General features: G+C 37.5%; 1 protein-coding gene across 2 annotated transcripts in view; it reads right to left on the bottom strand.

Annotated features, from left to right (window-relative positions):
• Window positions 1-16,504, bottom strand: part of COBLL1 (cordon-bleu WH2 repeat protein-like 1) — a 166,433-nt gene extending 149,929 nt beyond the window's left edge. The window contains exon 1 of one of the 2 annotated variants that reach the window (XM_010858955.1): window positions 15,885-16,504. In XM_010858955.1, the coding sequence (XP_010857257.1) occupies window positions 15,885-16,054 (170 nt within the window). In that variant the 5' untranslated portion in view covers window positions 16,055-16,504. The remainder of the gene's footprint in view (window positions 1-15,884) is intronic. The other variant, XM_010858954.1, reaches the window with a different exon arrangement.
• Window positions 16,505-16,564: the final 60 nt, after the last annotated feature.

Below are 16,564 nucleotides of genomic sequence, written 5' to 3'. Positions count from 1 at the left end.
AACCATAGAGAAGGCTGAGCACTAAAGAATTGATGCTTTTGAACTGTGCTGTTGGAGAAGATGCAAGGAGACCAAACCAGCCAATCCTAAAGGAAATCAGTCCTGAATATTCATTGGAAGAACTGATGCTGAAGTTGAAACTCCAATACTTCGGCCACCTGATGCAAAGTACTGACTCCTTGGAAAAGACTCTGATGCTGGGAAAGATTGAAGGTGGGAGGAGAGGGGATGACAGAGAATGAGATAGTTGGATGGCATCACCAGCTTAATGGACATGAGTTTGAGCAAACTCTGGGAGTTGGTGAAGGACAGGGAAGCTGGCGTGCTGAAGTTCATGGGGTCACAAAGAGTCGGATAAGACTGAGCAACTGAACTGAACTAAACTTTCTTGTTTACAGGAGGTGAAAGATCTTATTATAATCTATGTGTAAAAAAACAAAGTTCTCTTCAAAACATGATAGCTTATGATTAGAATGGTGTATCATACCTCAACTCCCTCTTTTGAATACTGATGATCCAATGTATGATACTACAATGGAAAATTTTCAGTCACTACATATCAGTCCTAACAAAATCAGAGAAATGCAGTTAGGGTTACTCTCATCTTACACAGAAGAAAAGTGAAATATTAAAAGGTAGGCACTTCCCAAATGGTGAAGCAGAGAAACAAACAATTGCAATCACCTTGGTAGCATATTCCAAATCTCAGTCAGGGCATTTTTCTCCTTTAAAAGGGAATGTGATTTTCAGCCAGATCAGTACCAATTCTGTATTCAGTGTTCCAAGAACAACTTCCCTGCATCTGGCATGGGGACTTTCACAGTATGCTTAGGAAGAAAACCAACCCATCGCCCACTTCTGGGGAGAGGAAAATAAAAATAGGGCCTGACTCCTTGTTCTGTGGTTTCCAGTTAGTGTAGTAATGATGCCAGTATTACAAAAGGCTGAGTACCAACAAAGTAGATAATATTTAAAAGTTAACAAACATAAACACAATGCCTGACATGTGGTGTTACTTTCGTACTTTCATTCTGGGCTGTCATTTCCTCCACCAGGGAGGAAGCCAGGGCCAGGTGAGAGGAGTGTGTGTGCTTTCTCAGTTGTGTGCAACTCTTTGAGAGGTCATGGATTGTAGCCTGTCAGGTTCCTGTCCCTGGGATTTTCCAGGCAAGCATACTAGAGTAGCTTGCCATTTCTTCCTCCAGGGGATCTTCCCGACCCAGGGATGGAACTGCAATGACTCCTCAGTCTCCTGCATTGCCAGGTGGATTCTTTACCACCGAGCCACCTGGGATGTGACGAGAGAGAAAGTGCCTAAGCCAGTGAGTGGCAGAGCAGAGATTTGGTTCCAGGTCTACTGCCTCCAGCTGCCCTCTGCAATAGCTGCCTGCCAAGTGCTTATTCTGACTTCTGGCTGGACCAGTTTTATTTGAAACCAAAACCACATGCTGTTAAATGCCAGAGAGCCAAATTAAATGTACTCATTTGCCGTGTCAGACAACAGTAAGGTAGGCTGCTGAGTTAAATGGAGAGGATCAGACTTGCTTAGAATGCTTTACAGAATGACCTCTCACCTGCCCATGAATTAAATGATTACTTCTTTAGAGGGTTTTTTTTTTTTTAGATCAATTCTGGCTTAAGAATTTTATCTTACTTTGGAACAGTGTAAAATGCCAACTTGTTGGTGAAAGCATTCTTAAGAAAAAAATAAGAATTAACTTGTTTGGCATTATAATATTCAGTTTTAGACGCATTTTGAAGTGTAATTCTCAAAAACACTAGGAGGACCACTCATACTGATTTTTCTTTCCTAAATGCCTATCTGACAATATAATTTCTTTCATTATGATACCTCTAAATTTTCAACCTCTTCTTTCATGAGCTGGAAAATATACCCTTTTTTTTTTTTTCATCTTACTCTTCTGTAATTACTGTTCACATCAAAATACTAATTTCTTCTACTGATAGAAGAACTGGATCAAAGTAGTAAAGCTCTCGTCAGTTTAGATTTCAGGGTGTTGACACAAATGAGAAGAATTCTTATGTACTAATTAATTATATAATTAATGACTACTTGTTTTACTCTCAAACCTATAAATTATTCTGTAAATCAAATGTTACTCTGCTATCATTATTCAAATAGGACTATTTAAGCTGCAAATAATAATACAGCACTTATGTCCTGTTAAACAACACTACCCATGAAGGCCAGAGTTATTCTTTCCTGGAAGTTTGTGATGGAAGTGTCATTACTCAGAATTTTCACTTGAACTACTAATGAAATGTATATTTCTTTCATAAATACTACAGCAGGGATTAATGCTAAAAGAGAATCTCAAACCAAGAATAGAGTTTTATAGTAGAATACTGAGAGATTTACAATAGCACTTTTATATGTGAGGCTATTTGATAGGGTCTTGGCAACAATTTGTTGGTTAATGGCTACAAAAATGAATGTTAACTATATTGTACACTTGTAACTTGCTTAGCATTGTACATCAACCATATTTCAATGAAAAATATCATTGGACAGTTTCAAATAAGAAGATGAATGTTAACTACTCAGTTTTTGTGTAACTAAGTTTATACCACAAGTAACAAGTAGACAAGTAATTTGCTGATCCGTACCCCCAACACTGATCTCTTGCCCAGGTTCACACAAATAATTTAAATAACACCCATCCCACCAATAACTTATCATTATGTATCTAGTTATGTTCATGCATTAAATTAAACCCAGCAATACATACAAGAACAATATTTAAGAACATGGTTTCACAAAGGAAACCATTTACAAAACAAAAAGACAACCTACCGAATGAGGAGAAAATATTTGACAATGATATAACCAATAAGAGGTTAATATCCAAAATACATAAAGAATTCATACAACAAAAAAAAAAAAAAAAAAAAAGTTAAATGGGCAGGAGACCTGAACAGACATTTTTCCAAAAATGATACACAGATTGCCAACAGGCGTAAGAAAAGATGCTCAACATCATTAATCAGAGAAATGGAAATCAAAGCCACAATAAGATATCACCTGCCAGAATGGCTGGCATCAAAAAGCCCATAAATAACAAATGTTTGTGAGGATGTAGAGAAAAGGGGCCCCTTGTACCCTGTTGGTGGTAATATAAACTGGTATAGCCACTATGTAAAACAGTATGGAGGTTCCTCAAAAAACTAAATACAGGATTACCATATGATCCATCCATTTCACTCTTGGGTATATATCCAAAGAAAAGGAAAGCATTAACTTGAAAAGATATATGCACCCCAATGTTTATAGCAGCATTATATACAGTTGCTTAGATATGAAAGCAACCCAAGTGTGCATGAACAGATGAATGGATAAAGATGTGGCATACACACACACACACACACACAATGGAATATTACTCAGTTGTAAACTTTATAAGAACGAAAGTTTGCTATTTGCACAACATGGATGGACTTGAGGCTATTAGGCTTAGTGAAGTCAGACAAAGACAAACGCTGAATGATATCACTAACATGTGAAATCTAAAAAATAGAACAAATTAGTCCCTATAACAAAAAAAAGAAACAGACTCCCAAATATAGAAAACAAACAGTAATTACCAGTGCAGAAAATGAAGAGGAGGGACAAGATAGGGGTAGGCAATTAAAAGGTACAAAGTATAAAATAATACACTTAGTATTTTACTAAATGTAAAATAAATAAGCTACAGGGATACGTTGTATAACAGAGAATATAGCCAGTATTTTGTAATAACTATAAATGGAATATAGGAGAAGGCAATGGCACCCCACCCCAGTACTCTAACCTTTAAAAATCAAAATCACTAAGTTGTACACCTGAAACTAATGTAACATTGTAAATCAACTATACCTCAGTTTTTAAAATAAGGTTTAAAAAAGGGGAACAAAAGAAATGTTTTATATCTCATATAAGAATAATAGTGTCTATAAGGAACTATTGTTCAATATTTTTAGTAAGATTCAACTAACCTCACAGTACATGACTAGTTAGTAATGTATCTTTAATCATTTAGTGATCATCTAGCATGTGTTAAGAACCACATGGAATTAAGAATCGTGTGTGTGCACATGCACACACATGCATGTATGTGGAGAGAGAGAGATGAGGTTAATTCCAAGTTATTTAGCCAAAGCGAATCTTTATGCCAATGAAAAGACTGGTACAAAATTGTTCACAGAAGCTTTGCTTATAAGAGCTAAAAACTGTAAAAGGTCCAAATGTCTATAAATATAACAATAAAAATATATACTTACATGATGGAATATTACACAGCAATGAAAAAAATGAATTACTGCCAACAAAAGTATGTAGATGAATCTAACAGACATAATGCTAAGCCAGACACAAAAGAATTATTTGATTCCATTTATATGAAGTTTACAAATAAGCAAAACTAACCTATTGTGCTGGAAGTCAGAGTAATGAGGACAGAGCAAGACAGAGGACTGACTCTAGGCTTCTAGAAATATTCTATATTTTGATCTGGTTTGTGATTACAAGTTCACATATGTAGAAATTCACTGAAAATGAAAAATTTAAAAAAAAAAGAATACGGTTTCCGCTTTTTAGGGTTTCACAATCTAGTTAATTTAATCAAACATACCAGGAAAGGATATTAGTACAGGAAATTGTACCCTGATTAAAGGATGCTTATTAAAACTTAATAACCACTTAATAACAGTAAAAGGGCAGGAGAGGGAGAACTAAATTCAAGTATCCATCATTAAGGGACTGGTTGTATAAATTATAGTCATCCCTACAAAGACATAACATGCAGTTATGGAGAAAACAATAGAGCCCTTTATGTAATAAAATAGAATATAAAAGGGTAAGAAACAATATGCATACACACACCCATTTCCTCCTGAGTGTAAGGAGATGCTCTGTCCAATGGAGTACACACCAGCCACATAGGGCTTTTCATCACTAGAGAGGTGACTGATGTGACTAAGAAACTAAAATTCAAATTTTGCATAGTTTATCTATATTTCAAATCTAACAATGTCAAATATTTTTTTCTATTAAAGACAACTTTACTGTTCTGTAGAACTAGAAACATGTTAACCACTACATCATGCAATATATCATTTAAATTGAGTTTTTAAATCTAGCTCCTAGATTTAAAATTGTATTTGTGGCTCACATTATATTCCCATTGGACAGCACTGGTGTAGAGTATCCCACAAGGGTTTGTAAGAACCATAACATGATTGCCTCTAGGGAGAAAGCCTGGGTGAACAGCGTATAGGGAGAATCTCTCACTGTTTCATCATTTTTCTCTTTTGAATTCTGTGCCATTGAATATATTGCCTATTAGAAAAATAAGTAATAAAGTGATGTGACCTATAAATAACACTGTAGAGAATAACTGTCATTGGCATAGCTACTAATTAACATTCATGGAATCTCTCCTCCCACAAAACATACAGGGTATTTTTGAAGATGTTATATATACATTTTGGGGCAGAAAATGCTTTCTAATAACCTAAGATCACAGAAGTGTTTCACAAATTAATAGTACCAGAGTTACCAACTGAATGTAAGAGATTAAAGACTACAAGCCTCAATCTGCTAGTTTAGCGCCTGCGTAGTCTAGCAATTTTGCACCACTGCCTCTTCTGCCATCAGAGACTGTTCTGCTCTTCATTTTTCCATCACTGAATATATTTTGCCTATTTTCCTGTTCCTTTCTTCACCTACCTCCCCAAATAAAACTGCACATTTCCACTTAACTCAGCATGCATCTATTTGGCTAACCAAAGAAGGAAAAATGTCAAGAAAATTCTCCCCTTCACAAACCATGAAATTTCACTTTTCATGAAACAAAAGTGTAAAAACATAAGCAGATCACTTAAGGGCTCAATATACAACTGAAATACACTTAATGTATTTAAATATAAAAAATCAAATTACAGATATTACCATTTTTCCCACTTTATTTTAAAAATAAATACTTTGAACATTGTTTCTGCACTGACATAGCCAATTTTAGACTTGTTTTCCTTTTTAGTTGTGCTGCAGGGCATGCAGAATCTTAGCTCCCCAACCAGGGATCAAACCCACACCCCCTGTAGGAGAAGCACGAAGTCCCACCACTAAACCTCCAGGGAAGTCCCCAGTTTTAGAATTTTAAATACATACATCAGTGAAAACTGTTTCTTGTTGGCAGTGTTAATTTTAAACTGGGTTTCCAGGTTTCAAGGAAGAAAAAAGCCTCCATTCTCAACTCCTAAAGGCTCCTCTCCTTTTCTTGCATATTCTCCATCCACCTTCACTAGAGTCCCTGACTCAGGGCTGCACTGGTGAGTATCATCCTGAGGAAATACTCCAGGGGCCACAGAGATAAAGTGTGCAAAGTTCAGCCCTGAGATACACCCTCACCAGTCACACAGATCACAGGCCAGGATGCACACTCATCACAATGAACAAAGGCTTTGACTGGGTTTGAGAGCACAGCATTCTGAAATGCCTTTAACTAGTAAAGCAAAATAGCTAAGTGCCAGAATTTTTAAAAATTGTTTCTTGACAGGAAATTTTATGATATCCCCTGTGAGGACTGGTAAGTGGTAAAGATGTCGATGATAAAAACAGCTACCACTGTACAACTCCCTGCCTTCTATACTGAATGTGCCTTCAGTACTGCCCGTCATTTCTGGATGCTCCTTTGGTTGGTCCTTTAACATCAATGGCACCTGGGATGCTTTTGTGTCCAAACCATTACAATTTTCTGGGGAGTTCCAGAAATTTGATCTCTTTACTTTGCCTAGATTTTACAGTGATATAAGGAAAATGTGAATTCCCCAAATCCAGGACATCCAAATATTCTACACTACCAACTTCAACTTGTGTTATGCTTAATACCTGGGAGAATACAAAAATTACAGCAAATATTCATTCAACACCTTCAGATAACTTTCAGAATTGCCACTAAGTTGAGCTTGAATAATCTGCTTAGTGTCCTAAATAACTGTGAGTCACACAAAAATAAAAGTCCAAAATATTTGGTGTACAACACACACACACATATAATCCTAAATTTAATTAGGAAACTCTAAAAATGCCTCTAAATGCATTCATTCTAGGCTATATCACTTATAACTACTAAATTAGCTGAAAACACATTCCTAGGCTTCACAAAGTTACCAGCACAAACTTCAGGACTATGTTTTCTTAGCATCGTCTAAGAGTGAATTTCCTATGTATTTCCACATACATACAGGATCACAACATATGAACAGACTATATGAACTACTCTTGGACACTGCTCCTTTCAGATCAGACTGTATATCAAAAATGTATGATAAACTAAACTATAGGTTGGAATAAGTTCTAGATACAAAATTTGTCTTAATTATACGTAAGGGGGAAAAATCAGTATTATTTCCCTTTTCAGATCTAGTGTTAAATTAAATATATATTTTTTTTCAGATGAAGTCACACCTAACTCTTCTGAGGTGGGGGAAAGTTCACTGGTAATAGAGTCAAACTTCTCCTGTTTTAGAGAAAGAGAAAAGTGAAGAAAGATGACTGGTAGCCTGGTATCAAAAGACAAATGTGTAAAAAGTAGTTTCTCTCCACCTGCCAACATTCTTTGCCACTTTCAGCTTTGCTCTTTTGAAACACAGCAAAAAATTCTGTTTTAAGGTAAAGCATCTAACTGCTTTCCAGGAATGAGCACCTTATGTAGAAACAAGAGACAGGGAGGTAGGACACGTTACTCAGTAGTCCTGCAGCCAGTAACAAACAGAACCACGCACACCCGAGAATAACGAGAGCTGCTCAGACCTCAAGACACAGAGGCTGTCCTGTAAGACAGGGACCCTGTCTATTTCCTGACTGTCCTGGAGCTGGGATACCTGACAAAAAGGAGGAGGAGACTGCTCCTCTCTTGGCCACTTCCACTTTGTGTGTAACACGCAACCACGTGAGTGCAAAGAAGCAAAGCAATTCAATGGCTTTATATTTATCTTGACCACTGTGAACTCAATTGATCTAGAAACTACAGCACATCCATCAGACGTGGGAAAGGCAAAGTGGTAGCCATTTTCGGATTTAGCAACTCAATTTCCTGCTTTCCCAGGGCAACTGAACTGATATACACGACTATAGCAGCTGTTGAAACTCTGGCTGTTCCCCTTGGGGTTATTCTAATACTTCTTCACTTCCATTTCTCCAGACACAACAGCATGTGTGAATGTGCTTGTAATAGCAGGTGTACAGGTTACAGAGACGAAAGTCAAGGACAGGTGATAAATGGCCCACCTAGATTTGAGCATCTTAACTCTATTTCCTTACAAATAAATATTGGTGTTAAGTATAGAAGCATCAATTGCATTGCTACAAAGTAAAATGGTGTAATTTTTAAAAATACACCAAAACATATACAAAGTAGTTTTAATCTCTCAAATTAATTACATTGAGAAACAATGCATTTTTCCACTGATATTATTGTTTAAAAAACGTATTGTGATTCCCTTGGTATTCAACCCTATTTAAAATCAAGTTACACCCTACATGAGAAAATCAAAATCATTATTTTAAAAGCAGATCCACATTTTGAACCCAAAGTGTTGTATCTCAGGTTCTTTTCTGATCCCACTGCAGAGGCTCAACTCTGAACCATTTTGAAAGTGAAACTCGCTCAGTCGTATTCAACTCTTTGTGACCCCATGGACTATACAGTCCATGGAATTCTCCAGACCAGAATACTGGAGTGGGTAGCCTTTCCCTTCTCCAGGGGAATCTTTCCAACCCAGGGATCGAACCCAGGTCTCCCACATTGCAGGTGGATTCTTTACCAGCTGAGCCACAAGGGAAGCCCAAGAATACTGGAGTGGGTAGCCTATTCCTTCTCCAGCGGATCTTCCCAACCCAGGAATCTAACCAGGGTCTCCTGCATTGCAGGCAGATTCTTTACCAACTGAGCTATTTTAAAAAATCAAATCCCATCCAATATGGATGGCATTTTCACTTTTAATTCCATCCAAAGCAATTTTCTCCAAGCCTGAGGCAACCAAGGAAAACCCCTGTCCTATTAACCCATACTCTTTTTCAAAAAGTAATTATTTATTTACATTGTCTCTAAAGCTCTGCTTTCAGTGGAGGAGGGCATTCAATAGGAAGGGTACATGAGTACCTACAGGAAAGAACAGGAATTCAGACATCATCATTCTCCCTGCTCACCTAGCACCTCCATCCTCACCATGTCACAACCACATACCTGAAAGCCATAATGAGGCTACCCGTTTTTTTTTTTTTTTCTAGAGAGTAGAGGTTAAGAAAATGACTCAGTTAAGCCTGCCTCTGTCTGAGCTATCAGTCTGAGCTACACAGAGTGAAAAGGCACATCACGATACTGCCCCATATAGGATACCTAAATATCTTCATTTGTTCCCTGTGAAACTTGGAAACTGTAACCTTTGTAAAGATGTGTAGCTATTTAAAATACAGTAAAAGTTGCAAATAATTCTTAGTTTTTGGCTTTCTATGAGTTGAACTTAAACTGTTTCTCCTGTCTGCATTCTTTGCTGTTGTGATGATGAGATGAGTATCCCACTTAAAGCATTTCTTGGTCAAACTACTCCACAATTCAACTCCACAGCATTTTTTTTCCATCCCCCCCCCAGCTTTATTGAGATATTATAGAATGCAGTATTTTTACATACTTGACAGAAAAACTAAAGTGGAAAAGACTGACCATTACTAATTCTTAGCAAAACTGTGGAATGACTAGAACTTTCACATGTTGCTGATGGGAAGTATAAATTGGTGGAATCACTTTGGAAAAATGATTGTCTATAAAAGATGAATATACATGCATACTCTTCTGACTTAGCAATTCCACTCCTAAGTATACATGCTCATCTGAAGTGAGATTGTTTTTAATTATTTTTTTTTGTATTTTGACTGTATGGTGTGGCACACAGGATCAGGGATTGAACTCAAGCCTCTGCAGTGTAAGTTTTGAATCCTAACCACTAGACTACCAGGGACTCCCTTCCACAGGTTTTTTTCTTTTTTCTTTTAATGTCCAAAGCCAATAAATAGTTTCAACTTATTTAAGTTTATAAGCAGCAGTGTGAACTTAAAGTATGGGGTGGGGGAAACAAGCTCACTCTAGCATTTTTCTAAAGACTAGTCAGTCTTTGAGAATCTTTTCCAAGGGATTCATTCCTCAGATATGAAGTTTGTATCAAAACTGAAGACATTTGGCCCTTTATAAATAGCCATGGGAAACTTCTTTCTCCCATACTTTTAGTTTGTTTTTACTGTAACAGATGGGAAAAAATTTAGCAAAGTCATTAAAAAAAAAAAGGTCTTCTAATAACTGTCACTCTAATGTTAGAGCACTAAAAGCTGCAGGATATGAAACACTATTATAAAGACAGTTTGCTTAACTGAAAATAGGTATAGGCTGAAAAAAACTAGATAGGAATTAAGTATACCTTTGGTCAAGCTTCTCCTAGGCACGTTTGTTTCTAAACACCTCTATCATACATCAGTCATTTTTCATGACAGAATCTCCAGCACAGAAGTGTAGAACTTTTCTTTAAAATATATTCTGATATCACATCAATGTTATAATTTCCACATTGCTTGCCAACAGGCCAAGCCTAAGTTTTCAGTTGGCAGGGGCAGGAGGAAACACAACCACTAAAAAAAAAAAAAAAAGAAAGAAACACAACCACTGATCACCACTGAATATAAATGCTTACTAGAAGAATTATCTTGCTTTATGCAAACAAATATCATTTTGTTCTAATTATAAGTTCAATACTTACATGCCTCCCTCCCAAGTAAATAAATTTGGAATCACCACTACTTCATTTACCAATTTCATAAGTTGGCCCATGGGATCAGCAAACTTTTTCTGTACATGGACAGAAGGCTAATATTTTTAGCTTACAGATCATAATATCTCTGCCCGGACTACTCAGCTATAATATGAAAGCAGCCATAAACGATATGCAAATGAGTGGGTATGGGCATGTGCCAATAAAGCCTTACAAAGACAGGTAGAGGATAAGGGATTACCATCTGGACTATGAGGAGAATTCCTGAAACTCAACAGCCAAAAGAAGCAAACCAAATGAAACACAGGCAAAAGCTTTAATAGACATTTCTCAAGAGAAGATATACAAATGGCCAATAAGCATGTGATATGATGCTCAATATCATTAGAGAAAAGCAAATCAAAACTACAACGAGATACCATCTCACACGTAACAGAATGGTTGCTTTCAAAAAAATAAAATAACAAGTGCTGGCAAGGATGTAGAAAAACCAAAAGCCTTGTGCTCTGTTCTGGGAAATGCAAAATGGTATAGCTGCTATGGAAAACAGTAAAGCTGTCCTTGAAAAAATTAAAAATAGGATGACCATGCTGTGTGTGCTGTGTTAAGTCGCTTCAATCGTGTCTGGCTCTTTGAGAACCAATAGACAGTAGCCCACCAGACTCCTCTGTCCATGTGATTCTCCAGACAAGAATACTGGAGTGGGTTGCCATTTTCTACTCCAGGGGATCTTCCCAATCCAGAGATCGAATCTGAGTCACTTTTGTCTCCTGCATTGGCAGCAAGGTTCTTTACCACTAGCGCCACCTGGGAAGCCCAGGATGACCATAAGATCTAGTAATTCTGCTTCAGAAGAACTGAAAGCAGGGTCCCAAAGAGATAGCTAAACACTCGTGTTCCTAACAGCTACACAGTAGCTAAAACATGGGGAGCAACCCGTGTCCATCGATAAATAAATGCATAAAAGTAAATTGCTATTCAGTCTCAAAAAGGAAGGAAATTCTGATATACGATACAACATAGATGAATCTTGAGGATACTATAATAAGTGAACTAAGTCAGTCACAAAAAGACAAAAGACTGATTCCACTGATGCGAGGTAATCAGAGTAGTCCAAAATCATGCAGATAGAAAGCGGAAGAGCAGATGTCAGGAGTGGTGGGGAGAAGAGAAATGGGGAGTTAGTGTTCAAAGGGTACAGAGTTTCTATTACGCAAGATGAAAAGAGTTCTGGAGACAGACGGTGATAACAGTTGCACAACAATATGAGTGTACCCAATACTGAACTGTACACTTATAAATGGTTAAGATGGTAAATTTTGTGTATACTACACCACAATAAAAAAAAAAAGGAGGAAAACATAATACAAACAGATAGAGGGCCCATTTCAACCTTCTGAACAAAGTTTGCTGACCAATGAACCATGACATTATATTTTAAATCCTAAGCATATGCTTTTAAGTTAATATCAAAGTACCACTTCTACACTAACAGCACTTTCTTTTTTTTCCTGCATAGTTACAAATAGTTTTTTTGTAAAACTCTTTAGATCAGGAGCCAGTCTCCCTGTGCCCAGAAAAATGTATTTTATATAAAATAAGGGCTCACAGTTTTGACTAATTAATTGCATTAGAGCAGTTGTCTCAATAACATGAAGCTTGAAATCTACTATATAAATACAACTGGCATTTCAATAATTAGGTTAAGTGATAACAGTATTAAATTACCCTCTAATACATTCAGAGAAAATTATAGACTTTGAAGAAAATGTCTAGCAGTGTCTTAATAAACACTTTTATTTTTCTTATTTGGTCAAAAATCCTACATTTGAAACTATGCTATAATAAATTTAATTGCTGCCTAAGAGCAAAAATAAGTACAGCTATGACATATCTGTCATCTGACAAAAAGAAAGGTGCCAGTTTACTATGAGATAAATCATCCCAAACACATGAAAATGTGAAATATGACTTTAAAGATATAAACCAAAAATTTAAGTTCCTTTTAAATGGTAGGCTTTGGGTTTTTTTCATATGCATTCAATTTTGTAGGATTTTGTTTTTTTTAAGATACTACAAACATAATTTTAAGAAGAATCAAGACAACATATGCATAAGGCCACTTTAAATAATTCATTCAGTATCATCCAGGGTAGCAAACATCCTGGGTAACAGGCCTAGGGATGAAGAGCATAGTTTTGGGGATCAGACCTTGTTTTTATTACTCTTGCATATCTTAGCATTGTATAGCCTTGTGTATGTTAATTAAGTTATCTGAGCCCCAGTTCCAAAATCATAAAATGGAGTTAATGTACTTCCTCAAAGAGTAAAAAAGTAAAATAAAAATTAAACAATACTATAGAGCATCTAAATGGAATCTTTCAAAAGGTAAAAAGAAAGCTGAACTCTAGGGTCTTGAGTTCGCTAAAAATGATTAATAGCAGCCTCCATTCCATTTATGGCTTCATCTCTATCTCAGCTGGTGATACCTGCTTAATCAGTGATTCTCAGATCTGGATGCATATTAGAATCACCTAGCAGTATTTTAAAATTCCCCATGTCCTCCTCCCCTCCTAGACCACTTAAAATTAGGATAGGTAGAAGTGTGAGAGCATGTGTACCTATTTTAAAGATACCCAGGTGATTATGTTGAAACCTTTGCTAAGGCATTCAGCTTCTAAGTAGTCAATACATGTTAGCTAACAAGACCTGTTTAAACAATCAAAAGTAAAACTTTCGAACCAAAGCCTCCAAATAAAAACTAAAGGAAGCAGCTGCTAAATCATTTCTTCTTAGTTTTTTTTTTTACTATGCCTTCAATTAGTTCCATAGTTCCAATGCTGCAAGATGATAAAGAAATATGCAAATGTGCCATGCCTGAAAATTTGTTTCAGAATCAAAACACCAATAAGGTCCCTCAAAGCAAGGTCAACTTTTGACATTTAAATTTCAAAGAGTTAAAAATATCTATCTACTTTGGCAAGTAAAATCACCAGCACTAGTAGCTCTAAAGATAATGTATCCAGCTGATATGTTATCATATTGTGATCTGAAAAAGATTAAAAGCAATTAATGCAATGAACTAGGCAACTAACACCCTGGGTTTTTCTTCAGGTTTTGCCATTAATTTGCTCTAGGCCTTCGAAAATCACTGTCTCTGTGCTTCAGATTCTCATTTGTAAAATAAGGAGTTGCATTAAATTTCTTTAAAATGACGTGTTACAAGGATCTAAAACTTGGAAAAGTACATACAGAAGCATCCTTTAGAGCAGCAATATTCAAGAATAAGGACTAAGCTAGGCCTCATAAGTTATTGGAGTCATGAATCATGATTAGTAAAGAATGTACTTTCCAAACCTAACATTTTATTATAACATATAGATTGGCCCTACCACTTCCCAAAGAATTGTCCATCTCTTTGATAATTCCTTTTTTTCCCTCAGAATTAAAACCTTTTTAATGTACTGGGGTTTTGAGAAAAAAGAACAAAAGTAATATTGAATAATGAATATTCAACAAATACTATATAACAAGCACTTGGAATACACCCAGGGACAAGATAGACAAGTGAAAGCAGAGAAGTACTTTTTTTGGTTAACATCTCCAAATAATACAGAGTAAAATGATATGGGGGAGGGGATGCTATTTTAGATGTTGAAGCATTTTTCAACTTATCTCTTTTTAAATTTGGAGAAGGCAGGACAAATTTTCTAAAATGTATTTTCTTCATATTTGAGAAGTTAGATAAAGCAATTTTATACATTCTTTTGTAGCACAGAATTTCAGTTTAACCTTTAAATCCTCAAAAGTAAAATCTGAAGTGTCCTACTACAGTCGTGCTTATCATTAGAAAGCTCTTCTCATTTCCTTTATGTCAGAGGCATCTGACCTCGCCTATTTTACTCACAGAATTATTTGACTTCTGAACACCCATAAAAGTATACTAGTGTTATTTTGTGTACATGCATATGCTGGGTTCTTTCTTTTTTTTTTTTTAATAGTATCTGTGTGTGTGCTCAGTAATGTCAGACTCTCTGCAACCCTATGGACTGTAGCCCGTCAAGCTCCTCTGTCCCTGGGATTTTCCAGGCAAGAATATTGGAGTGAGTTGCCATTTCCTCATCCAGGGGAGCTTCCCCAGTCAGGGATCCAACCCTCCACTCCTGTCTCCTACATTGCAGGCAGATTCTTTACCACTGAGCCATGGAGGAAGCCCAAATAGTACCTTAATCTAATCCACTTTCAAATTCACCAATTTAATACTATTTTATTTTGAGGTAACCTGAATACATTTCAGTATTCCCGCAGCTGCCTTTAGACGTTCATGCTTTTATGATTAATATCTTCCTGCCAAGGTACTTCTTTCCCCATACATCCTAATGTGATAATATATATGATCATATCTAAATAATGAAAAAACTGGGTAAAGAATAGGAACGGAAGTCAACAGAAATACAGCTGTTTGCAGAGGGGAGAAGATAACTAATTGGAAGAAAAAGAATTAATTCATACACTGCATGTTTCCTCTACGTAAGCATTATACTAAATATCTTTTATATTAGTCATGCTGCTTTGAGACTTTTCCATGTTTCCTCTAGACAACTGCCAATGTTCGAATGGTCTCTGATGAATAAACATGCTGTGACTTGCTTCTAAGGAAACGTGTGTCATGTTCCGGGGTAAAAATGATTTTTCTACTCTCAAATCAAGAAAACTGTACAACTCTCACTCATTAGCTATAAAACAGACTTTTCCTTCCCGATTCTTTTCTGAATGTTCATGGTCTCTTGAGAGCACTGCTGTGTTCCGATTAACTATCGGAAAAGAAACTGAACTGGGGGAACATTTGAAGGAAAATGTTACACTTTCCCAAAGGGATTTCCCACTTCAGAAGTTCAACTAGCGCCCATGTTAAGCCTTCACTGTTTACCAAGACGAAGGTTATTCTCAGGTTCTCCCCACCTCTTGCAGAACTACCTGTTCTCATTACTGTTTACCCAAACGCTTAGCAAGGTGATTATTAGCATATCTGGCAGGAAGACGTGCTCCACTGAATATTAACTCACCATGTGACAGCCCCTTCCATTCCAATCTCTCCTAAACATGTGAGGGTACAAAGAAATGTACCCTGTCTGCGGTCTGACTCTGCGCTAGACTTTGGCACTGGCAATTGGCCACAGGCACACACATACCCCCAATCAGAGGCGCGCACCCGGCCGGGTCCCGGAACTGTCATTGCGGGCTGACAGCTGGCACACCGTCCTGTCGCCCTCCACCCGCTCGCAGAAAACCTCTTCCTTACAGTCACCTTGACACGGCTCACCTGCTGAGCCTCAGCCCTCGGCCAAGGAAACTTTTTTCCCTCTCTCAGGAGCTCACTTACAGGTACCGTCCGCCGGTCTCCCAGAGCCCCAACAAGGAGCCCTTTGTTACCATTTTTGCTCCCGGAGTCCTTACCCAATTCTTGGCATTCAGCTGCCCTTTAGCAACTCAGAGCAGCCCGGGTAGGAAAGCAATCAAAAGCTACCGAGCCCCCACCCTGGGGCGGCCTCCGAAGAGGCCGGGAGGAAGCAGCCCCGTCGGCCGCGTGTCCCGCGGCTGGTGAATTCGGCCGCCGACGGGGCGGCGAGCTGCCAGCCAGGTGACGGATGAAGGCCCGGCAGCTCTCGACCTCCCGGGTGAGCAGCGGCGCGGCGCTCGAAGCTTACCCTGCGGGTGCGGCCGGCGGGAGCGCCGCCGGAGCGTC

This window comes from Bison bison, unplaced genomic scaffold (genome assembly GCF_000754665.1).
Source record: "Bison bison bison isolate TAMUID 2011002044 unplaced genomic scaffold, Bison_UMD1.0 scf7180017864452, whole genome shotgun sequence".
Taxonomy (NCBI): domain Eukaryota; kingdom Metazoa; phylum Chordata; class Mammalia; order Artiodactyla; family Bovidae; genus Bison; species Bison bison.
The sequence above is the reverse complement of the archived record's forward strand: the minus strand, read 5'-3'. Positions and strand labels throughout refer to the sequence as shown.